We start from the raw sequence: 25,666 nt of genomic DNA, 5'->3' as shown, positions 1-25,666 counted from the left end.
CTGCAACTGTAATGTGCAAAGGCTCCCCTGTGCCAGGACAAAGGTCCCCTCCACACCCTTGAACCCAGCACCTACTGATAAGGAGTTCCATAACCACTTGGGAAACTGATTGCAGAGATCATCACAATCACAGCAGGGAATCCATAGCCAAAGGCATACATGCATATCTTCATGTGTCTGCCAGCACCAGCATAATTTGCAACCTTCAGGTTCCTGACAATGAGGCAAAGATTCACTCCTTCCATGAACATCCAAGCAAAACAAGCCAGGAAGAGATAATGCAGAACACCGGCAATTATGGAACACAGGAGCTGGAGGAGGAATGAGAGGTCAGTGTGGGTTTGTCTGAAGGGAAGAGTTCACTTCCTCCCATACTGGCCGGCTACCAACCACCTGGCTAGGAAAATATTCCACCAGTCTAAAACTGGCCACACGTGGGGACACATGAAATTTGGCAAGTTGGCTCACAGGGATCAGAGCAGACTTTGGGTCTGGCCTTGTTTCATCCAGGTTCCCACCTGCTGAGGTCTGCATTGCAATGGAATCAACTCCAAGGGGAAACCCAGCCCAATGTCAGCCCAAGTCCGCTGAACTCACTGAAGCCGTGGGGTTGGAAGGAAAACTGTAACCAGCCCAATTCCTCCTTCACCCACCTGGGGTAAATCAGGAGAAAGTCTCCTGACATCAGTGGAGAATACTCTGGTATAAAGTGGCCCAGCTGGGAGCTCATCCTCAACTGGGGAAGACACCATGGCCAGACCTGTGCTCTGGGGAAGCCTGCCTATTGTACCTTGATGTAAGTTTGGTTTACTCCTGCTAAGAAGATAATATCAGCCAGGAAGAGGAAAATGCTCAGCTGCAGGTGGATGAAGTTGCTGCTGGTATTCTTGACGGTGTGAGAGAAGAGGAAGGTAACGATAGCCAGGATGAGGCAGATCAGGGAGATCATCAGCCCAGCGTAGCTGATAATAGAGAGGGCAACACTGGCCTGTGACAAAGAAGAGTTGAAGTCAGATCCTGGGCCTTCTTGCCACTCACTTGCATCCGTTTCCCATTGACCTCCCTGGGGATCAAGGATCTTCAGTGCCCATGATCCTAGCTTGCTGGAGAGCCTACTGCATCTTGATGTAGATGCATGAGGTAGCCATATCCTAGCTTGCCAGAGAGCCTACTGCATCCTGGTGTAGATGCAAGAGGTAGCCATCTCGCAGCTTATTGGTTACCCACAGAGTGAATCAGGTGCCCGTTATAAGGCTAGCTATAGTTTTTCCCTTTAGCTAAAGTGACAGAGACTTGGGTTTTGGCACTGAAGTTTGACTGATTTGCAGAGATGCATTCCACCCTGGAGTCAGCTGCAATTTAAGAGCGAGGGAATCATTTCTTTCAACATGCTGTCTGAAACAAATGATAATTTCTTTAAACCCCAGCCTTCCCCATTTCTGTTACACAGACACAATAGCCATGATCTAAATTAGGAAGGATCCCATGAGATTCTGACCAGCTGGAGTGGCTCAGCAAGTCATGTCATGTGTGCTATTCCACCCAGAAGCAAGGAATATAGTATACAAGGCAGTGGTTCATTTCACAGTACTTTGCTCAGGTCTCTTGGGAGGGAATACACCATGAGTCATTAGTACAGTTTATCCATCTATTTGCAATTCATTTATAAGTCCAGATCCTTAGCTGATGTTAATTCCCATACTTCTACTGCCTTCTTAGTGTTCAATGGAACTATGCTGCTTTACATCAGCTGAGGATCTGACTCATTGTTTGCTTTATTTAATGGCAGAATGGCAAGGGATTTCCCCAGATTATTAAATACAGTAGTGTGTGTGTCATGAGAATGATCAGGGCCCTGGCCTCATGTAGCATGTTAACTGCCTTCAGAGGCATTTATCTCTTTGCCAGCTTTGCTCAGCTCATCCTTTGCTTCAAGTTTTCCTATGTTACAGTGCCCTCCAGTGGGGATATGCACTAGATCCCAGAACCAGGTCCACATTTCAACATGCCTTGTGGTAAAACATTTACAATTATAATATAGATGTAAGACAACATAAAGACTGATGATCTACCGGTTACTGCAGTGATCTTTATCCCCAGTAATTAAAACAGGATTTCACAGTCCCGACAGGTTGTTGATCAGGTTTTCAATTATGCCAGCTGTGCAATGGGCATTGTTTGCATTTTCACATGTTCATGGTTTATATTGTGAAAGGACCCCAGAATAAGCATCCCTGTCTGATAACTGGTCTTGACTAAAGTGTGGTTCTGCTATTTGAAAATAGCTGTGCCTCGTGTGTCTGGATATATCCACACTGCAGCTACAGAACTGATATCAGCATGGTTGACTGAAATCTCCGCTAGCGTTAAGCTAGCTAGCTTGGGGGCTGCTAGCAGCCTAGGCACAGCACCACAGGGCTCAGTGAAGGATAATTCACCTGCTCAGTTTGCAGGTCAAAATAAACATTTCTTTAACAAGATCCCTATGGACTTGGCTTGGCATCAAGAAGCCTGGGTAGGTTCTACCTGGCACAACCATCGCTTGCACTTTTGCAGCTGGAATTTAGATATCTGGTCTGCGGCTGATGCAGGAATGAGAAACACGTTTTGTTTACACCCCCTGACTGCATTGACTTTGCAGGACTAATTCAGGAGTGAGGAGCTGCAAAACCTTATTTTAATACACAGGGAAAAGAGACTATTCTTATTTCTCTTATAATGCCACTTAGAAATCTCAACTAAGATCAGTGTCCCATGGTGCTAGGCGCTCTACAGATAGATGGGAAGAGACAATGCCTGCTCTGGAGAGTTAGTAATCTAAATAGATAAGACAAAGGGTGGGAAGGGAAACACAAGGGGGGAGTGACTGGCTTAGAGGTGACACAGTCCCTATCAGAGAGTGAGATGCCAACCCTGCCCTTCTGATTGCTAACTTGCTTGCCTAACTCAGCAGCTCATCACATCACTTCCAGAACTGACTGCTAACACGGTGTCCTTTGCACTTGGTGACTTTCCAGCCTCAATCTACATTTTAAGGTCTTGTGGTTTAACACTGAACTATCATTTCCCTTCACATTGCTATTTATGGACTGGAAACAGATATGTTTTCAAGTGAAGCACCTAGTTAAGCCATAAAGACCGGTACTGAGGATAACATGGTTATTTTTCAGGCCATTCTCCTTGCACAGATAACCCTCATTGCCAAATCTTTCTTCATTCCCATTTTAAAAGGAACTAGATCAACCAATATAAAACAGATGACACATTCAGGATGACCGTTGGCTGTGGAATAGTAGCCATTAAGAAGGTAGCGTTAGCTAGCAGTAACCATGAAGTAGTATCCAAGTTAAGACAATTATTTCTTCATGTAAATATGGGGAAAGCCTGTGGAATCTGTGTTGCAACTATTAATAAAAATAAATAAATAAAATAGCCCCTGTAAAATCCTTTTTTCTTTAAATCATTTTCTGTCCCACATTACTATAGCATCTAAGCATTTGTTTTTAAATATATTTATCCTCACAGCCTGTCTGGGAGGCAGGGAAATGCTATTAGCCCCATTTTAGAGATGGGCCCAGGACAGGCTGGAAACCGACTGGGAAAGCAGCAGCTCTGCAGAAAAGGACCTGGGCGTGACAGTGGACAATAAGCTGAATATGAACCAACAGTGTGCCCTTGTTACAAAGAAGGCTAATGGCATCCTGGGCTGCACTGGTAGGTGTGTTGCCAACAGATTGAGGGAAGTGATTATTCCCCTCTATTTGGCACTGGTGAGGCCACATCTGGAGTAGTGTGTCCAGTTTTGGGCCCCCCACTCCAGAAAGGATGTGGACAAGTTGGAGAGAGTCCAGTAGAGGGCAATGAAAATAGTTAGGGGACTGGGGCACATAGCTTCTAAGGAAAGGTTGAGGGAACTGGGCTTATTTAGTCTGGAAAAGAGAAGACTGATGGGGCATCTAATAACAGCCTTCAACTACCTGAAGGGGGTTTCAAAAGAGGATGCAACTGGACTCTTCTCAGTGGTGGTGGATGACAGAACAAGGAGCAATGGGCTCAAGTTGCAGCAAGGTGGGGGTTAGGTTGGATATTAAGAAAAACTTTCTCCCAAAGAGAGTAGTAAAGCACTGGAACAGGTTACCCAGAGAGGTTGTAGAATATCCATCCTTGGAGGTTTTTAAGACCCGTGTAGACAAAGCCTTGGCTGGGATAATCTAGTTGGGGATGGTCCTGCTTTTTGAGCAGAGGTATGGACTAGTTGTGACCTCCTGAGGTCCCTGCCAGCCTTTATTTTTTATGATTCTTATAATGTTTAAGCAACTTGCCTGGGTCACACAAAAAGCCTGAGCTACTCAAACAGGACCATAAATGCTCTAAACACTAGGCAGTCCTGTCTTTCTGAAGGGCGTATGCTAACCCTTAGTCTAGCAGCAACACCAGCAATGCACCAAACTTGGCAGTTCATAACCCATTTCCTCCCTTGGGATTGAAGGGTTTCCCACAGTGCAAATGGAGGGCCTCAGACACTAGTTTCACAACCTGTTGTGGGTTAGAGGCAAAAGCCTCGAGAAGCAGTTGTGCGCATGATCCTGAGAGGCAGCAGGGGGACAGAGCTTCTTGTATGCAGAGCTTGCAGAAGTGTCACACTTGGGGATATCTGACGGCTGTTTGTTAGTTTCTATGTTCAGGAAACCAGGACACTCGAAAATAGACAGGACTCCACCAAAGCAGATAACCTGAATCACATCATGGATTTCAACAGGCCTATGTGCTGCCTCAACCAAAGCAACGGCATGCAAAGCAGAGTGCCCAGCAATCTGTGGACTGGTGCTTCCAAAGACACCTGAAGCCAAGCCCAAAGACCTCCAATACCTTTATGGGACTAGGTGACATCAGTATTGCAAAGCTGGCCAGGTAGTAACAGCTGCACTGTGAGTGAGTGATGTTGGACTGAAGACGTTGGCAGCCCTGGGAGGACCAGGTACCATTCGAGCCTTCTGAGTTCCAGTGGACACAGATGACTTCGTCCTGGGGGAACATGTCCTGCAAGGATTTTCAATCAGAGACAGAAAGGCGGGTGAGACTCAATTAAATGAAAGAGGAACCTTTAGGAAAATACTGACTTCAGGAACACAGCACAGAAAGGGTCTGCGAGTCCAGTCCAGGATATAAACTAAGAGCATGGATTCCCAGCCAGGGGACTGCAGAAGCAGTGACTTTGGGTAAAGGGGGAAGGGGCTCTACCCACAATGTACACTATGATGCAAATGACTACAGTTAGCAGATGTTAGGCTGTATTAATGGATGCCTGGTCTGACCTGCTGCAGCTGAATATACATTCCTAGGATTTGCTGAGACCTTCAGCTATGTCCCTATTTTCAGGTGATGGAAGAGCATGACTCCACTAAGAGCTAATTGCAGCCAGAAGAAGCAGGGAGCTAGTATGATGTACCTTCATTAAAGCTTACATCTCAGCACACTGTGGCACTGGTTGCAGCAGCAGCATAACGAAGGCAGGGCAGATCCAGTTGCCAACTTGGGGGGACGGGGAAAAGGGTGCAAAACTAATATCTGCCACTGCCACTGCATAACTGTACCAGTCGCATGGTGGCAGCTGGAAGTCACCACCGCCCTCGTGTATCAGGCTGTCCTGGGCACCCAGCTGCCTTCTTATGGCTCTGGGGTCCAGATGATGGGCAAATACATGAATATATCATTTTAAAGCACCATAAATAATTTGTATTTAAGGATCTCAGTTGAACATTAATATCTTTTTTTCAAAGAGCAAAAACAAGGCACAGAGCAACTAACCAACCTGTTAGAGGTCACATTTAAAAGCATGATACACCCTGAAGGCTTTCTAAACCCCAGTAGGTGTCCTGCCCTTTAAGTCGTATCAGTTCCTGTTTTCCAGGCATTCAAATGTGCTGTGGTCTGAGGAGGCTAAAACTTAGGCAGGAAAAAGTATCGCAGGGGTGAACAAGCATCAGGAGAGAGAGAAGAATAGGAAGCAAAGCCAAATGTATCTGCTAGGATCAGTTAAGACCTGACAGGAGTGAATTTGAGCTGTACTAGTATGCAGCCAAAAGGGGTATGGTGTGAAAGTAGGTAAGGCATCAGAGACAAAGGTTCAACCCTTGCTTCAGATCTCCACTGAAGGTCACTCCCTGCCAGTCCAGCTGTATGTGGACACCTGGTCATTTGGGCTAGGACCATTTTGTGGTATGAGCCATATCCTGCCATGGAGAACAGACGTTTGTGTGTCTAGCCACAGTGGCCCAATGGGCTGCCTGAGGGCAGGGAGAGTTTTGACCTTGCAGCCCAGCCCTAGAGATGCAGGATGTTTGGCTTAGCCCCTTCTCCAGAATTTGAATTTTCATATTAATATCAAAAAGTAAGTGCACCCAACCCAACGGATACCTCCTACCCCAGGAAATCCACCAAGAGGAAGGTTGCCACCTTCTCCTAGATCCCCGGGGATGGGGCAGGAAGGGAGGGGAAGACAGGCAGACAGGCTGAAGAGGGGGAAAGGGTTGGAAGTGCTTCTCTAGAGAACAGCTTCAAGGACCTAGAAAAGGGATGGGGCCTGAGCTCACCCAGACCCCTGTCAGGCAGCAGCCCCATGGGGTACTGGGTTGAGGGAGACAGCATGCAGAAGTGTGGCAGGAGAGACTCTTGACCTAGCAAGAGGCTAAAATAGATTGTGAAGATAAGGACACTGGAAACCAATCTCCATTTTTTTTTTGCTTCCAATCTCATGGAGGAGAGATTCCCTAAGCCCACTACGCCAGCCACACCCTCCACCTTTCCATGCCAGGCAAGGCAGTCCATGATCCACTTTGCACAGGGAGTCCTATGGCTTGCAAGGCCAAGTGGCTTCTACTACCTAATAAAGCCATGTCAGTGGGATCCCAGCACCTGCTGCCCCTTTCATTTCTGGGCTGAATTTACTTCCCCTGGGTACTTCTCCAGTAGCTTCCCCATTTTCATAGCCGTTCCCCAACGTGGAGCATGAGCAGGCCCCAGATAAACAGATAATCTTGCCAAAACCTACCACTGCTCTGAGTGGCCTGTGTCAGCATGCATTTAAAAAAGGTCTAAGACAGAGGTCCCATCTAGATGGGGACCTAAATCAAAAATCGCTCAGGGTTCCCTGAGGGATTGGGTAGACAGGCCTGGTTTCAGTTATTAATATGCCATGCATAGGAATGGAGCAGATGAGCTAGGTTGATCATGACTTCTCTGGTCCTGAGTCACACTAGGTTGCTTACCGTATTATGACGGAAGGTGAGGTTGACAGGATTGGTAACGTTTCTTCTCTGTGTGCTGCTAGTGGCGCTCACCACTCGAGAGTTTATATGAGCATACTCTTCCCTCTGCAGAGCTTTCTCCTGAAAAAACTGTATTCCCAGAACTGACGCCAGATCCGTGTAGGATATAAAAGCCACAGCAGCAGAACCTGCAAGTATGAGCATGGGTGGAAGTGAGATGGGGAAGAGGAAATCATGAGGTTATTTGGAAAAAAAAAAATTTGGATTTTTTTTTTTTAACAAAAATGATAATTGGACACCTACATCTTTTAAAAATGGATGTGTTTTCGTTAATCAATAAACATTTTCAACCAAACTATTTTTTCCTAAAGATTCCATTTAATTGAAAAAGCCTTTTTTATATGGAAAAAAAACCAAGGGGGATTTTCCACTACTTCTCAGTAAGAAGATACCCAAGTCTCCCCAAGGTTCAGACCACTCAAAATTGCTGTTAACTTCAGTAGTAGCTGGAATCCCACACAGTGCAGCGGACACTCAGCACCTAAAATGACTGGGCGTATAGAAGACAATGCCGATGGATCTATTTGTGGATTTAAGGACAACAGGGGCCATTAGATCATCAGGTTTGACATCCTGCATAGCACTGACTAGGGAATTTCACCCTGTTAAGCTAGACTGTGCCCAATAACTTGTGGCTAAATCAAGTACATCTTCTAGGAAGTCAGGCAATCTTGAACTGAAAGCCTCAAAAGCAGCTGAGAATCAAGAGAGTCCGCTGATAGTTTGGGGGATTAAATCCCCTCATTGTTAAAAAAAACCCAATGTATTCTTTCTAATTTGAATGTGACTGGATTTAACATCCAGCCTTTGATTCTTGCCTTGTCTTTCTCTGCTACATCAAGAAGCTCTTTAATATCTGGTCATTTTCTTCTTATGAAGATACATTTACATGTTCACTAGAAAAAAGGAAATTAGAATTTTCATAGAAAAAACCCATTAATGGCCTGAGCTAGATCCTAATGAGTTTTCCATTGACTGTGATGGACTTTTGATCTTTCTCAAGGGAAGCTCATTCTCATGCAACATGTTTCAAAATACTTAATTCTTAGCTGGGTCAATTTGCATTGAAGTCAATGCGGTTTGGGTGTTTTTCCCTCTCCTAACAAGCATGAAGTAAAAACTCAGTGGGGAATTTTAGGGCCTGGGTCTTAAAGGGAACAGAAAGTAAAGGCCTTCTAAGGAGTGAAAAGTCTGGACCTGTTCCTGGGGAATCAATCAATATTGAGAGTGATGGGCAAGGTCTAGTAATGTCGGAGGATTAACACCAGAAGAAGCCACAAACATGGAAACACTCATTTCATTATTGAATGACATTTTACTAAGTCAATAGCAAGGTGTGGCCAGTCTTATGCAATGGGTTAGATTCTGTTACACCTATAGGATCAACATCATTGCTTACGCCACTTAATGCCAATGGGCAGTAAATTATCCCCCAAGGAATCGCATGAACCACATAGCACTGTTCACAGGGCACATCTATACGTGCATTAATGCGCAGTAATTGAAGCTACTGCACAGTAGCACCGATGCATCTTTTAAGTGCCACTACCGTGCAGTAGACTAATTCTACTGCGCATTAGCACTTTAGCACGGCTTTCACCATGACCTACTAATGCACAATAGATTTACTCTGTGGGTGCATCCACACAAGATGCTAAAAGTGCAGTAGACTAAGAGCCAACTGATCACCAAATAGGTACCACTAGACTCTGCCCTATATGCCTGAGCTACAAGGCCTGGTCACCACCATGATTTATGAGCTGCTGGGACACCTCAGCAGTACCTTTCCCATCTTCAGTGATGTCAGTGCAGTGAATATCAATGGTGTCTTTTTGAGCGTCAAGTCTGAGAGAATTAGTCTGCAAGTCACAGTACCCATCAACAAGCTTGGTCTGGACCACTATAAAGGAATAAAGAAATGGGTTTTGTGCAGATACAAAAGAGAAAGCTGTGCCTGTTCTAAATAACTTCACAGCAACAATATCTCTGTTCCTGTAACAGCCTTAAAGGGCAGGGTAAGAAACGGGAAGGATATTCTTGTCAAGCCCAGATGCAAGAGGAGAATGTGAATACATGCACACACATGTCCATGCATGCACACAAGCACTTGCACACAGCATTTATCTCCAGTATTAAACAGTTAGCTTCTGATCTCAGAGCTGGAGTCAAGTCTGGATTTAAATCTGTTTGCTTGATAGATTTAACCATACCCCCTCATCTGAATACCCCAAAACTTTCGGCTTAAGTCAATAGGAAGTCTGCTTAAGTCAGTAGGAAGCTTCCAGTTGCAACATGATTTTCACTGGCTCTGGCACCAGCTTTATTTCCTACCCATTTGGTCAGTAGTCACAGTCTGGGTTCGGTTCTCTGGAGAGGCAAGGGCAGCCGCCAGTGCAGCTGAACTCAGTCCCTGAAGAATCAGCGTTGCAGCAGAAGCCACTTCCTTTTTGTCCAATGACTTGACGGAGATGTCATCAAGGACTTTGTCAAAGGATGCCACCGTATTCTACAAGGTTAAGTGATTAGAGTTTGCCTCACGGCCTCTATAAACATGGGTATTGCTATGTGGCTGCTTACTCCACAGGTAAGAGCCTTCCCCTGGGGACATCACATCCTTATATTCCTGGCAATGAGATTTCATGAACATGGAGCAAGAGCTTTACAGCTGGTCTTATTTATTGCAATGGGGCCCAGGTGGGGAATTATGCTACTGCAACTACAGTTTCTGGCTATGTTCTAATTATTATGACCAGTTATTGTATGTAGGTTAGTAGGTGTCAAAAACTCCTATTTATAAATGAGGACTCCATTATCCTCAGTGCTGTGCAAGTGCAGAATGGAAAGATAGCCTCAAGCTGTCTTGAGTTTCCATTGCAACCGTCGCCATAGTATCTCTGTGTAATCTATGGTACTTGTGGCAGGCCAGCAGGGGGCACTCCTATGCCAAGACACCCGCCTCACTGTGCCCAAACAAAAACCAAGCTTTGGGTGCCTTCCCTGGGGTGCCTACATCTGGCCAGCCCCCTTCCTGGACCATACTCACATGCCTTGGGTAACCGCTGCCACCACCCAGGCCTGGGTCTTTGTTAGGGCTCTGTGCAGCCCAGGGTACGCAGACCCTGCAGACCTTGGGGGTGCTTTGCCCACTGTGAAATTTTGGGATGCTTCCTTTTAGCCTGAAGCATTAACAAGAAGCCCCCTGTGTGAGAGGAAAGTAAAAAGACGTGCCCACTTTAGCCAGCTGGTCAAAGGGGGCTTTAAAGGCTAGTCCCACACTCCTAAGCATTCATAGCAAAGCATGCTATAACAGATAGCTTTATTGATCAAAGAGGGAGAGAGTGAGGAAGGAATATAAAACAATGGAAAATTGATAGAAAACTCACTTGAACAAATAAGAATGGCCTTGTCGGCCCATTTGATATGCTTCTAGTTCACTGAATCTTAAGTTACTGGCTAAATTTCAGCTAAGTTACTCACCTGTTCATCCAGAGACTGATGGAGCTCTGGAGGCCCTTTTTGTTTGCTTCAGTGTCCCAAAATGGAGTGACCCTCTTTTAAAACTTTTTGTGACCTCATCACTATGTCCCAATCAGAAGCAGGGGCTACGTGATGCAGACCAATCCTTTTTAACAGTCATCAGCATCCTCAGGTGGAGGAGGGGGGCAGGGTCATACAGGTATCTTGGTGGGAGATACCTGTATTACCCCGCTCCCTATCGAATTTTCACAACCTAGTCACCTAGCTTGACCTTGGGGATCCAGCAGCTAGTTTGAAACAAAGGGGGCTGGGCAGACTCAGAGTAGGGAGGCAGATGAAAAGGGCAATTTCTTCACTGTACTCATCCAGTAATCTATGGTACTCATCCTGGGGCAGAGGAAGGCTGGTGTTGTGACTGGGATATTAGTTTAAAACTTGGGACATGGGGCTCAAGGTCTTTCTCTACCACAGATGTCCTGTATGGCATTGGACAAGTCATTTGAGCACAGGTTTTTTAGGTGCCCAATTCACATTAATTTCCAAGAGTGTAAGGTGCTTCTGTATGCTTAAATATCTGATTCCTCTGTAAGAGGAAATAACATACTTTTCAGAGCTGGAGTCAAGTCTGGATTTAGATCCTCATCTGCCCTTGCTCTATGTAATCAATGGTACCCATCCAGTCCCTGTTACTGAGCCTGTCAACCCTAGGCACAATAGGACAATGCAAATATATAAACACATATGGGACTTTTTACCATCTTGTACCATCTACACTTTTCCCAGAGTCTGATGAAGGGACTTTGATCCCGAAAGCTTGCAGAAAAGGACAATTTTCTTGCCATTTTCCAGTTGGTCTAATAAAAGGTATCATTTTGGAACCACGAGTTCTAGTTTTTTGTATGTCTTTATGTGCAAGCACACACACAAACACATGCACAAAGCATCTCCTTCCGGTATGGGACAGTTGGATCTAAATCCAGATTGACTCCAGCTCTGAAATTCAACATTATTCCCCTATTTTACAGAGGGATCAAATTTTGAAGCATACAGAAGCACCTTACCCTCTTGGAAATTAATGTGAATTGGGCACCTAAATCCTTTTAAAAATCTGTGCCCAAACGACTTGTCCAAGGCCATACAGGACATTGGTGGTAGAAAAAGACCTTGAACTCCATGTCCCAAGTTTTAAATTAATATCCCAACCACAACACCAGCCTTCCTCTGCCCCAGGTCCACCTTCCTAATCACTAAAACTGAGTTTTCCAGGGGGAATCTCCTAGGGCTGATGTTTTCACTCTACACAGGCTCCGAATGGATCAGACTCAGGACACTGCTGTGGCCCAGGCAAAACAGGAGTGCCCCAGTACTGGAAAATCTAGCTCCCAGTCAAGCATTTCTGACCTTCAGGGTAGGTGTCGAGCTGGTATTCCCACAGGAAGCCTTAAAGATCTTCAAGGTGGTGTTGAACAGAGAGCAGAACATGGCTTCCCTACTTCCTGGCAGGATCTGGAAAATATTTCAAAGATGAGCAAGTCTGGTGTTAGGATTCAGCTAATGAATGAAAGACCAGTTGTACCCAATAGGTAAAATCCTAAGCTTATGCATATCAGTTGACCTCCAAGAAACTATCTTCAGTGATATACTCAGGATCTGGCATAAAGACTCTTTATGTAAGAACTATGCTGCATCTCTAGGCTCTCTACCATCCCTTGCTGCTTCTCTCTACAGAGTAAACTCCTGGGAAAAATAATCAGTGCTTTCCATTGACATTTGGAATAGAGGATACTAATACATCACTCATGTAGCACTTTTTATCAAGGGGGCCCCCTGGACAAGCTAATCTAGTTCCATGTGTTCGTAGGCAATCACTTACCCAAGGAACTCCCCAAACTGCTATTTCTAACAGTCACAAGCAACAGCAAGTCACAACACCCAGAAGATTGAAAAGACTCTATAGCATGTGGCAGATAAACAAAGCTCAAAGCACTTTAGAAAGGAGGGTGGCATCATTAGCTCCATTTTGCAGATGGGGAAACTGAGGCGCACAGGTCCCATGATGCCCATCAAGTGACAGGTCACACTTGGCTGAGGTCACCCATCAAACCAGCAGCAAAATGAGGAATATACTGACTGCACATTTCCTGTGTCCCAGTCCAGTGCACTAGTATCCACAGGTCAGACTGGCATAGATGAAGGTAAGTGTGGACTTAACGATGTTTTTCACATCCACAAAACAGCATGAAGCACAAGCATGATGTGACTTACTTGGTATAATCCATTCAAACACGTCTGCACGTATTCATCGTCTTTTGCTAAATCTGATTGGCAGTGAAAGGGGATTTCTGTGCAAGGCAGAAAATAGTGTTACCCTTTGGCCTCATATAATCATAAAGCATTAAAAAAAAGACAACTCCAGTTTGTTCACAGAATAATGTTGCTGAAACCACAGAGCCAAGTGTTGGACATGCCTGTCTAAAAGACTCAAAGCCCCAATGTTAGTACTCTGCAAAGGGATGGACCCAGCTATGCAGCTTCTCCAGCACTCCCACGGGTGCTGGTCTCAAGCGTGCCCAGCCTACCTGCTCCTGCTCTGCTTGGCCAGACCCAGAAAGGAGTCAGGCAAGCTGTACTGCTCTGGAGATCTTTGTCTCTGGTGTGCTTGAGAGCAGTGGCGGGGGGCGCCCTCAGCACAGGTTCCCGACCCCCATCCCAGGTCTGGCACGCAAGGAGCTGGAACAGGTGGATGTGAGTGCTTGAGACCAGCACACCTGGAAGCACCATGAAAGCTGTATGGTCTGGTCCTGGGAAACTTTTAAGTGAAAGATGCTGCAGAAAGGCAGAGCATCTACCCAGCTCATGGGGGTCAGTTTGAGTTTAGATAAATAGACCTGGATAATCTGCCCTTCAGACACTACAAAGTTGGAGCAGGGAATCCCAGAGGAACTCACTTTTTGAAGTTGAGGGGGGTGTTCCCCCTCTACTTTCTACCCATTACTTACCTTAACCTCCACGTCTCAGGGAAAAGAAGGGGGTAGAAATAGGGAGTCAGGAAAGTATCTGAGTGAAGCAAAGAAAATGTCTCCGAGCTGAAAATGGAATTATTTGATTTTTTTTTTTTAATGTCAAAGTAAAAACTGCATTTCATAGATTTCATAGATGTTAGAGGCTGGAAGGGACCTCGCGAGATCATTGAGTCCAGCCCCCCTGTCATAGGGAAAGGGAAAAGGAGAAAACCATGTCAGTGTGAATGTTTTACCTATAGAAAAGAACCGATCAAGTAGCAAAATAATAGGATTTTGTTAAAACTTCTTTCTCTATGGAAAAAAAACCCATGGTGGAAATGCTGCAACCAGCTCTGACAGTAAGTAATTCTTTGGTTAAAGCCCCTTGAAAAGCACAGGATTAGAGGGTAGAGTCCAGTTTACATGGACCACCTTAAGGGTGGCATTTTCAGAGTTCAGAGGGTTTCCTTTTGCAAACTCTGGCTCCCACAGGTGTCCTGGGCCTGTGTAGTAGCCCTCTGTCATGGTAGAGGGCAACGGTGTTGTTCTTAGAGCTGCTCAGAAATTTTCTGGATAAACAAGGTTCACTGGGAAAACCCCATGTCATTAAGCCCAAAATGTTTCTTTTGAAACATCTCAGGTGCAATGAACTTTTGCCAAATCCGAGATAGGATCCAGCAATGTCTCTGGCTCCATAGCAGTCCAACTAAAGAGTCTACTATAGAGCTAGAAATTCTGGAGGTATTGTGACCCTGGATCCAGGGAGGTCTGCCAAGTAGAGTTGTCCTTGACCTGGAGAACTAGGAGGCAGAGAGCTCCAGGCTCTTGGAGGGGGTAGTCCTAGCTGTGACATTATCCTGGAGCTGGCAGTACTTCATTCTGGCATTCCCTGCCCTGGAGCACATCACTTAACAGTTCTGCTTGAGACCTGGAGATACTGAAAGCAGATGGACCCCAACACTGGCCAGTTGGAGGCCATGGAGAGCTCCAGGTGTGTGGTCTCAGGGCATTTCACCTGGTGAGCCAGCACCAAAGCTGGAGAATCTTGAGGCATGGAGTCATCAGCTCATGAGCATCCACTTTGCTGGTCTACCCTGAGGTGGAAAACAGGTCTTTGGTGGTTTCTGGTGGTCTTCTGGGGAGCCAGAGACTCTGGAAGTCACTAATGGTGTCCCAGGCCCCCTCCTGGGGGTGCTGGCCTATGTGTAGGAAGCCTGGAGGCTCTGGATCCCTAGTGCCAGGGCAGTGACTTGAACTGGGGACACTGGAAACATCTCTGTCCCTTGCTGTTGTCCTTCTAAGGGGTCAGAAGGCAGTTACTTTGGGGCAACCTGACAGGCAGGCAGGTCTGTCTGGAGCCAGCTGTAATGGAAGTGCAGGAGCCTGAAGCCCTCCATCCCTGGCTTCAGGGAAGTCGCTGGCTTGCCTTCCCCAGTATTAAGGACCTTGAAAAGGCCCTGCTTCTCCACCTCCACAGCAGTCCCCTGACACATCTGCCTTGCAACTTGGGACCCTAGAAGCTCAAGGCACGCCATATGGCAGTAGCTCCCCAAGTAAGGTCCTAGCTCAGAGGCAGTCTATCTGGCAAGTCTGTCCTAGAGCTGGGAAAGCTGGGAAATGTAAGTGTCTAGAGCCATCCACATGTTATATCATTTCACAATCTGGGAATATAGGGGCCCTAGTTTCTGCTTGACTTCTATCCCAGAGCTGTTGACACTAGAGGCATGAGTCTCGGGGCAGTCCTCCTTGTGAGTCTGCCCAGGGCATGCAATGTTTTATTGAGAAAATAGCCAGGTGCAGCCATCCCACAGTAGCATGCGGATGTTCCAGTTCTGCGCTCCAAGTACTTGGGGCGGCTTAGCTTAGTCTGCTGTAGAAGAAAATCCACACAGGGAGTTAGAGTAAAATCATAATTGCACTTTAGCATTTCACCAGAGCTTATTTCATAAGAGCTTCCCTGAATACACATCCACTGAGCTTCTCCTAAGAGCCCTTATCAGAGACCAGCAGACATATGTGCAAGAAAGAGGAAGACACCACAGGCAGAGAGCCAGCAACGAGCTTCTAAATATTAATAGTCAAGCTATTTCTGGCCCTGCAGCATGAAAGCTCAGAAGCAAAGAAGTGCAGGTTGCACACAGGGTAAAAACATTCCCAGCTGCTTTGGGATGGGGGACGGAAATAGCAGATTAACATTTGTGAGGCTTTAGGAGACAGTCTTTCCCTCCATCATGCTTTATCTTCACTCCCCTAATCTCTCTGTCTACACCATCACTTGATCCCGTATTCTGGGCTATCTTTGTATACAAGTATGTCTGAACTGCAGTCACGGAGCTAGCTTTAAATTTGGGGACTGCTAGCCATAACCCATAGCAGCCAAGAGCTTCCTGTGGGCTAACCTCCCACATATTTCCTGAGCCCCCCTGGGACTAAGGGGTTGCAGATGCTGAACTCTTTGCTGCTTTGGTGGCTTTGTGGCTATGTTGCTAGCAGCGTTTCCACTAGTCAAGTCAAAACCCGCTTGAGCACACCTACAGTAACGTTGCAATTCCTGCAGTTTAGACATACTTATAATCTCTGTTGTCTGAGCATTGATACTGAAGTCATTCATCCATTATCTGAGAACCAGTTTTGCCCCTCCAGTGTAATCATTCTTCTCTTTCCATAAAAAAAGAAAAATAAAATGAAATCATTCACTGAACACCCACAAGATTTAGACTGTCAAGTTACTTTTGACTGATTCTCATGAAAAAAACTAACCCCAGCATGCTCAGAAGTGAAGCCTTCTTCCCAGCCTCCTGGGACAGTGGCTAGACCCTTCAAAGTAACTGGGCAGCATATACAATTAACTCATATTTCTTTTCAAATTTCCAATACAAAATGGCTCACAGCTCTGCACTTTTGTATTTCGGCAGCTTAGTGCACACACACACACATACCACTCATACATGTGCACACACACAGAGTTTTGTGACAAGGACGATGAAGGTATTTCTACACTGCATAGAAAGCTGATGGCACAGGCGGTCACATCCACATCCGTTTCAATCTACTTTGAACAGCGAACCTTACCAACGAGGATGCAGCACCTAGAAACTTGGATACACGATTATTACTTTGCATACGGTCTCTCTCTCTCACACAGACCCACCCACACCTACACCATCATTTACACCTCAGAAATGATCATTCAAAGTTAGCAGATAGGCAAGTGTTCCTGTCATGCTACAAAAAAATCAAAACAAAAGAGCAATTAAAAATAAAAAGCCATTTAAAAAATTGAATTGTTAGCTTGCGCGGTCCTCGGAGCATCAAGGTCAGGACTGCAGTTCAGGGGAACAAGGCGATGTCGTCTCTGGCCGATATGTCACGCTGTCTGTTGCAGTAGCCTGTGATGTCCTGGACCCTTGCTTAGCCTATGGTGTCTTGATCTCATCTCACTGAACAGGCCCCAGGACAGTAGACGTTTCAATTTCCTGATGACAAGGTTGCAAAGCAGCTTGCTCCACCTCAGGGCACGTCGCCAGAGACCTTTCAAGGAAATCACAGGGGTTTGCACCATAATACTCTGGTCCAGTCAGGTTTGAGGGGTGGGACATGCACGTAGGTCATCTTAAGAGTTCCCCAAAGTTATCTCTGCAATGGTCAGTTCTGGTAGCAGAGGCTTCTTTGAAAATCTGCAATAGATGTATTCCAAGAATAAGAAAAAGCAGAATCAAAAACTGGTGACTGTGAAAAAGATATTGAACTTTTGCCTGCAGGGGGAACTACTCACACTTCTGATCCATTTACCCACATTTCATTTCTTCGGCTTCTTTACCAGTATGGGTATATATCCTCAGGGACACTGACTGGTACCAACTGGAGAAACAGCAGTGTGGTACAAAGCCAGTATTGTAAAGTATCGTCTCTTGGTGCATTGTTTTCTGTTACCATTTCTGCGCTAGGAAGTCAGGTAGCTTTCCTTGTTTTGGCCACTTCTTCCCACCCTGGTTTGATGTCGTGCCTGATGTGTTTCAGCAACTGTTGTTGCTTACACAAGTAAACCTTGGGGCACAGATAACCAGAGGGCCAACTAGGAGCCCATTTTGTATATAGAATATTTCTTAATGACAGCTTTACAGTCAGTCACCAAAACCTCATAGATGTTACAGTGGAGCATTTCATTAGGTGGGCAAGTTTAATTATTTGAGCTAAGACGCTCAGTTGAGAATTGGCCCTCACTTTCAGATGGCTTTCCTAGCCTTTCTAATCAGCAAGCCAGCAAAATAGATTTATGTATAACTCTTTGATAGGTTGCTTTTGCTTCTTTTGTCCTTTTTGCTCAGCCGTCAAAGGTGAAAGAGGCAGAACTGATTAGTGCAGGCCCATCGTGTTGTGGTTGGCTTAGTATTTCACTGAACTTAAGTTGGCAGGTTAATAGTTGAGGCTTTATTTGTAAGAACATACCAAGCAAGAAAAGGGGGAAAAATGGCTCTTCTGAGATTTTTGCACAGTTGTATTACAATTCTGTATTATCCATTTGGAATCTTTTTTTGCCACAGTTCTTTGGTTAGACCAAGTTTTTCTTTTTTCCCATTGTTTTTGAAACCACATTTGGCATTTTGCAGGTCTGCCGGCATTGCTTTACCATGATAAGATGGCATAATGGCTCTAGCACTAAGAAATATGAAGGCATATTTTTGGCTGGTAGCAAAGATGTGAAGTTAATGGTATTTTTGTACCTGTTACTCTTTTAAAGAGATGGTCATTAATGTCAGGACATTAAGCCCCATTTCCTTGCCATGGTTAACACACGTAAATACTGATAACCATTTTGTTAGCTTTTTAGCCTCTTCAGAAGATAACATCAATAACTTTCTTGCAACTCTGGACTTGCTAAAGTTTCCACAACCTCACTGTAACTTGTGCAATTAAATGAGCACCTTTGACCTAATGGTCACTGGTAATCCTCAGTGACTAAGCACACTTGCTTTAATAACAAAAACCCTGTCTGAAGTGTTATTAAGGGTATTTAGTGAACAAAAGGAGGTGGTTATTTCTTTTCCTCTGGATGTTACTGGATATTATTCCAAGGCAAATGATTTTTTTTTGTTTGTTTGCCCATTTGTGGGGGGTTTCCTTTTTTCTTTTTTGTTTTGCAGGGGTGTTTTAGGATTGGGGTGTGATGTCTGGAACAAACCTCAGGTGAGAGAAACTTTTGTACACATCCTGACACGCTCTAAACATATGGGGCTTCTTTTTTTTCTGAGCATCTGATAAGTAACCTTAGCTCTTTGGTGTCTCACATAATGTTCACTGTGAGTATACTGCAACATGATGCCTTCATATTTAGAGGGCACCACCTGGCAGAATATGTGTTTCTTTACTGACTTAGTCTAACACTTTGCAGCTGCTGGAACAGGGTACCCAGAGAGGAGGTGGGATCTCCATCCTTGGAGGTTTTTAAGACCCAGCTGGACCAAGCCTTAGCTAGGAGATAAAGCTGGGGGTGGTTCTGCTTTGAGCAGGGGGTTATATTAGATGACATCCTGAGGTCCTTTTCCAACCCTAATTTTCTATGATTCTGTAACACCTCTTTATCTCGTGTTAACCCATTTTTAACCAACCAAATATTTCAGCTTATAATTTCAAGGGTATAGGTTGTAGCCGCGCTGGTCTCAGGACATCAGCAGACAAGGTTCTTTGGGTGAATCAGATAACTTTTATTAGACCAACTCAAATAGCTGGAAAAAATTTTCTTAGCAAGCTTTTGGGTAAAACCACCCTTCTTCAGGCTGAGGAAGTCTGCAGGTGCTTGTACCCAAAAGCTTGCAAAGAAGAATTTTCCCAACTATTTTGATTCATCTAATAAAAGATATCAGATTTACCGAAAGCATCTTGTCCGTTTATAATTGGCATTTCATTTTTTATTTAATTTTTTTTAAGTTTCATGCATATGTTTTAGCATCCCTCCAATTTTGAATCACCTTACTAAGGGTAATATTTTAGGCTTGAGCTCTTACTATGTCTAAATGCAACTAGCTGTACTTTTAGAATACAGCATGTATCAGGTGCTGAGTCCATCCCCAGGCATTCAATCTTTTCAGACAGGTTCCCTCCCTAGTCACTAGCATGGTCTGTTTGGTTAAATTTACTAATTTATTACATTTTCACTGTTTTTGTTACTAAGCAGAAACCTTTATACGATCGTGTTTTCATTACTAACCACAAGCTTTCCCCCCATCCCCCATCCCCCTTTCCTAGGGTATGCTGGAAGGACAAATAGCAAAGAGGGATTTTATACAGATTTGAACATCCTTTTTAACCTTGCTCAGATTTTTACTTTACAACTTATTACATGGCTGTTAATTTTATACTTTAAATATAACACAGCACTAACACATTTAGCACAGGCAATTTTAAGACATAAGAAATGGGAACAGAAAGAGAAAATGGCATTGCTAGAATTAGAAAAAAATAATCTCTGATTCCTTTCCAAACCTTCCTAACAAGTTGGAAAGGGGCAGGAAATATGCTGAGTCCTCATTAATAGATTTGTTTTTAGAAATTACACTGACTCCTAAATTTTTATAGGGTTAGAGGATATTTTATAACCTAGATTGCATTTGTTAATCTGTGTCCTAATTTCTTTTGGATTTAACTTTATATACAGACAGTTTACCCTTTTCCTGTACTGCCGTCCTGCTTGGTAATGACATTTCAGTTCTAGCTTTTCCCAACTCAGCAACCACTTACTTTAGTTTCTTCCGGTGCTATTTTTAAAAAGGGGTTTTGCTCAGTGCATTATTTGCATACATTTGGTTTCTTTAAGCAACTGTTTGCATAGCTGTTCACAGATATATGTTACAATTTACAGTAGGAAAAAAATTTGCCTATCCAAGCAGCATTTATTCCACATTGATGATGATTAAAAAAGAATGCCAAATTATGCTGATCACTTAGCTCTAACTTTAAGATTCGAGTCTCATTTGTTATGGCCAAGATGGATTGAAATCTGCCTTTAGAAACCTCAGCTATGTGTTGATTTATGTATTCCATTAGCCACCGAAACAAAAGAGAGTATTTAAGCTGTTTGCTGCTTACAGCAAACCACCAGTTTCCATTAGGTTTAAAGCAGTCCAGATTGGACTACTGAATGGGGAATGGCACTCATGCATCATTTTTTTTCCTATTCTGGAGTGTAGCCAGTCTCTTTAGTATAGATTTATAAGCAGATGGTGGTAGTTTATATTGTTTTCTAAAATGAAATGGAGCTCTTTGATCTGTAGGGATTTCAACCATACTTCAGCTAAGTTTTCCTCCCCAGAATCACAAAAACCCCCTGAAATGTTAAGAATAGCTGTTTTTACTCTTTGCTTTGCCAAATATTTTCTGTGCTAGTTGCATACTGTTAAATAATAATTAATGGGGTTTTTTAACCTTAAATTACATACAAATTTTACATCGTTCAAACTAAATTTGAAAGAAGCATTATTCACAGGTTTTTATCCTAGTGGATAACAATTTTTGAGAGGGATTAAAAAAAAGTTGCTCTTTCACAGATCTCTGTCTCATCTGTTCTGTTAGCTGCAATTGTATTTTTGTAACAGAGTTTCAAAAGTTAGCTGACAAACTTTGGGAATAGTGGGTGCATCTACATGTGTGCTTCACTGCAGAGTTGACTAGTTAGCTCTGCAGTAAAGCTTCACCGTCTATACATGCACCCATATTAGGGTGCAGTAAATTAACTAACTCCACCGTAGGATATTACTGTCCAGGACAAATACTATCCTACAGCGGAGTAGCTACATGCACCAAAATGCATATGTACACAGTGACCGGGGCTGGCTGGGACATGGGGGTGCTACAGTGTGGGGCCTGCCTGCTGGCTAGGCCTGCAATGGAGCAGCCTTGTGCCCCAGCCAGCCCCTCCGCAGCACACTGAGCTGGGGTGGAGCAGCTCCAGACTGGCAGGTTGACCCTCCCAGTTCCCCTGTTGCTCTGCCCTGGCTCAACATGCTGCAATCCCAGGCACATGTGTAAACATTGGACTTGGGAGAAAAACTCTGGAGAGAATTGTGCTAGAGTTTATTGCTACCTGCTAATTGCATACATAGATGCACCCAGTGTGAGCTTGATTTTGTGCGCTTTTGCGTCTGCAAGTACACTTGTCCTTCTTCAGATTATAAAGCCGACAACTCCATTCTCTAAGTTCAGTCTGTGACCCCGAATATAAAGTCTGATTCAAGATGAATGACAGACTCTAGACCTACAAATACTCAGACAGATTATAACATTTACTCAGAGATTTGGAGCACTTTTTTTATCATTTTTTCTAATGATGGGACTGCCACACAAATGTTAAACACTGTTTTGGGGACTGCTTTTTTGTTTGGCTGTTGAACTAAGCTGGGACTCATTAAGATTTTTGGCTCTGAAATTTAGAAAAGTTTTTACTGACTGCTCACCCTTTCATTTTCATCTGCAATTTTTTTCCTGGCACTCTCCCTGCCCACCACCCTCTTGTGGGGAAGTTCATGGCATTCACATAAGATTTACATTTATTTCAAATTCTTCTGGGACATCTGAGAGACAAGGACTAACCACAAGTTTTCTAGGCTGTGCAGAGGGGCTTTTTTATGACAGCTTTATGTCCTTTTATTTAGCAAATTTCACTTTTTTTTTTGGCTCGAGATTTGCACTACTAACTGCTCTTTTGTAAATATTACCATTTTCCCTGGATAGACATCAGAGCTATTTTCTCTCAGGGTTTTTAGTGCCATGTGCAATGGAGTGAAACATAAACATTTTTAGGGCATTTTCTTTTATGATTGGCCTGCATGGTCAAAGCCACGGGGTATTGAGAGTTGTACATTTTGTCATGTCAGTGAAGTCTTTGTACACCAACAGGCTTTTGACCTTAAGGGAAATGATGCAAAAAGAAGTGTTAGGTTAATATTTCCAAGCCCAACTTCACCCAGAAAACTTCCTCAGGGTATACCTGATCTTGGGTGAGCCTGGTTAATTTGGTTCTGTTTTCTTAGAAGCTTGTGGTTTCCCATTGGTTTTACTGGCTTAGTAATTTCACTTGAAGATCCCTCTTCTGGTTGCAAATCTGGAAGCACTGTGCAGGTAGATAGACCAGAAACCCCGTAGCCCTGACATTGTTTTACTAAGGCTTCGACAAAACCTTCGCTCAACAAACCTCAGCTTCTACCTGCCCTTCCTCTCTACCTCCTCACTTCCCCTTCTCCTTACTTTAGCAAGATTTTTGCTCTGAACCAAGCCTCCCCCTTCCTTTCCCTTTCCATTCATGGAAGATATTAATCACTGCATTGCCTGGCCTGTCAAAAATAATGAGCAAAAAATTGTTTAAAATTGCACGTGGGGGATGAAAAATTAAGTAGCACACCTCCCAGAAAGGGAGGAAGGTTTTAAAAAAAAAGGCTTAATATTAAGGGAGCAACACATTGGTACACATACCAAAGTAGTAAAATAGGCTACACCTGCATAGATATTTGTGCTGTAACTGATAATTAGTTTCTTAAGCAAATATGCAAATGTAATTAGTTTCTATAGTTATTTAATGTATAACAGCGTACACAAAATGTAACTGTGCTATCTCATCTTCAAATGTGTAACCCCTGTGCGTTTTCCCCTCCTGCTGGTCTAATCAGCTGGCTGACAGTGAATAAGATCTCTCTACTTACACTCATTATTTGGCTGCATCCCCATGAGCAGGGGTGTACAGTTGCCATTGGGGGAAAAAGCAGCGGCATAAATTCATGCCACTGCTTTTTGCCCTGGTGTGTGCCCCCACACTTGGGGTTAGTGCAGGGAAAAATGCTCTGGGTGGGGTAGGGGAGGCTGGGGCCCGGACCTGGACTGGCTCCAGGCACCTTACGTGGCATCCTGGGGACCTCCAGAGGCTCCAGCAGCAGCAATCTGGGTGCATGCAGCCTGGCCAGCACCAGAGCATGGTTCTGGCTGACCAGGCTCTGCTTTTGGGCTGCACGTGCTGTTGCCATATGCACCACCCTGCTTTTTTTCTGCACGCTTTTTTTTTTCTTTTGATACTGGGATTCCCTGATGTCTAATTCTTGCAAATATGCAGCAGGCCTGTGCAAGTAGGCAGCTATTCGATCCAGCTTCAGATCCAGTCGCTTTGGATGCCAGGGATCCGATCCGGAGCTCCGCACCGGGTTCCCGTTTCAATCCGGTCGAAGCGGCTCTGAAGCTTCGGAGCAGCCTCAGACATCCGGCCATAGGGTACAATGGGGAATCAATTAAATATCTATAACTTTGCTGGTTTTTGTCAGATTTGGATGAAGCTTTCAGGGGTGGTAGCCTCTGCTGAGAGCATGAAACCTGCCAAGCTTCAAGAAGATCGGTGCAGGAGCTTTGGGGGAACTATACCCCAAATTCTTGAAAGCAAAACTCATGTCACGTATACATGTTACACCACAGTGGGGTGAAAACTACAGAGCTCATAGCCCCTGGGGAGGCCACAAAGTCTGCCAAGTTTCAAGAGGATCGGTGCAGGGGTTTGGGGGGAACTGCCCCTCAAGATGCGGACAAGCAAAACTGGTGCCATGGGTGCCCGTGTGTGTGTTCAGGCGCAGCGGGGTGACAGCTGCAGGGATGGTGGCCCCTGCTGTGGCCACGATGCCTGCCAGCTGTGGAGGAGATGGGTGCAGGGGGGTCCTGGGGCCCTGCACCCCAGCTGCTGACGGACAAAACTCGTGCCATGGGTGCTTGTGGGACTGACTATGTCCGTCTTGGGGCAGTTGATTGACTGTATTAATTATTTCCTCTCCTTAGCGTGTGGTTTTGTAGGTGTTAAGTTAACGAGCAATGATTAATACCTACAAAACCACAGGCTAAGGAGAGGAAATAACCAATTTCTCCATGTTCTTCACAGGGGATGTGTGTTCAGGAGCTTGCTTGAGTTTTAAAATTCAGAATTTAAAATGAATAGACTCATCCAATCCTGGTTTTCCCAATATGGGTTGTGCTGGTTGTGTCACTTGGTATTTTTCATGGTGAGGAGTTTCATTTCCTCATGTGCCCTCAATGTATGGACCATCTCCTACAGGCTGCCTTGCTGTAGTCAGCTCCCCTGGGAGGGAAGTCCCCACAAGGATGTCTATGCCTGACTGTCCTATTTTTTTGGTATAGGTTGTTAACAAGAACAACAATTTTTCTTGTGTGTCATTCACTGCCTAGACTAATACCTTAATATTGGGCTTCCTGCTTTTTAGAGGCTTTATTTTCCATTTTCCATAAGTTTTGCAGCCTACATTTTCAGTTTTCTTGCACCACATATGGTGGAGAAACCCTAATGGCTGAGCTTCTACTGCCCTTTTTTTTAGGGATGAGTTTCTCAATAAAGACCTCTCCAATTTCAGATCAGCCTTTCCTGGTTTCAGAGCATAAATACTGTCTGGCCAAGCATCAGGTGTCTTCTTTTTTTCTATTTCCCTAGGCAGGATGCTTTCTGAGTTCTGGTATCAGTCCCCTTCATGGGAAGTTTAACCTGGGTTCAGTCCAGTCCCTCACATGGGCTTCTCCTGGTACAACTGCCTTAAGCAGGGATGCTTGTCTGGTCCTTTCCCCACTATCAGCAATTACACAGCTTTCATTGTTGAGTGTCCTTGGGTGGTGTCTCTGTGAAACTTAGCCTTGTAAACTGGATCTATGGGATTTACTGTTTTTGTATTTGTTCCTAATGTGATTTCTTAGTTATTTCTTGTTTTAGGGGGAGGCATGCTGAAACACATTTTGTGGGGTTAGTCGCTTAGGTCCATATTAAAACTGTTACCGTGCTCCCTTCTGGGAGCCTCCCAATATACTCTAATGGTAGCAATATGTTTTTGG

At 44.5% G+C, this 25,666-nt stretch overlaps 1 protein-coding gene across 1 annotated transcript in view; it reads right to left on the bottom strand.

Annotated features, from left to right (window-relative positions):
- LOC102388105 (adhesion G protein-coupled receptor E3-like) overlaps positions 1 to 25,666 on the bottom strand; it is a 45,669-nt gene that overhangs the window by 6,828 nt on the left and 13,175 nt on the right. Inside the window, exons 4-11 of the mRNA XM_014520649.2 lie at positions 13,071 to 13,147; positions 12,207 to 12,311; positions 9,660 to 9,834; positions 9,112 to 9,228; positions 7,269 to 7,456; positions 4,870 to 5,040; positions 791 to 988; positions 76 to 311 (exon numbers count right to left, since the gene is read on the bottom strand). Of these exons, the coding sequence (XP_014376135.2) occupies positions 76 to 311; positions 791 to 988; positions 4,870 to 5,040; positions 7,269 to 7,456; positions 9,112 to 9,228; positions 9,660 to 9,834; positions 12,207 to 12,311; positions 13,071 to 13,147 (1,267 nt within the window). The remainder of the gene's footprint in view (positions 1 to 75; positions 312 to 790; positions 989 to 4,869; positions 5,041 to 7,268; positions 7,457 to 9,111; positions 9,229 to 9,659; positions 9,835 to 12,206; positions 12,312 to 13,070; positions 13,148 to 25,666) is intronic.

This window comes from Alligator sinensis, unplaced genomic scaffold (assembly GCF_000455745.1).
Source record: "Alligator sinensis unplaced genomic scaffold, ASM45574v1 scaffold872_3, whole genome shotgun sequence".
In the NCBI taxonomy this organism is placed as follows: domain Eukaryota; kingdom Metazoa; phylum Chordata; order Crocodylia; family Alligatoridae; genus Alligator; species Alligator sinensis.
The sequence above is the reverse complement of the archived record's forward strand: the minus strand, read 5'-3'. Positions and strand labels throughout refer to the sequence as shown.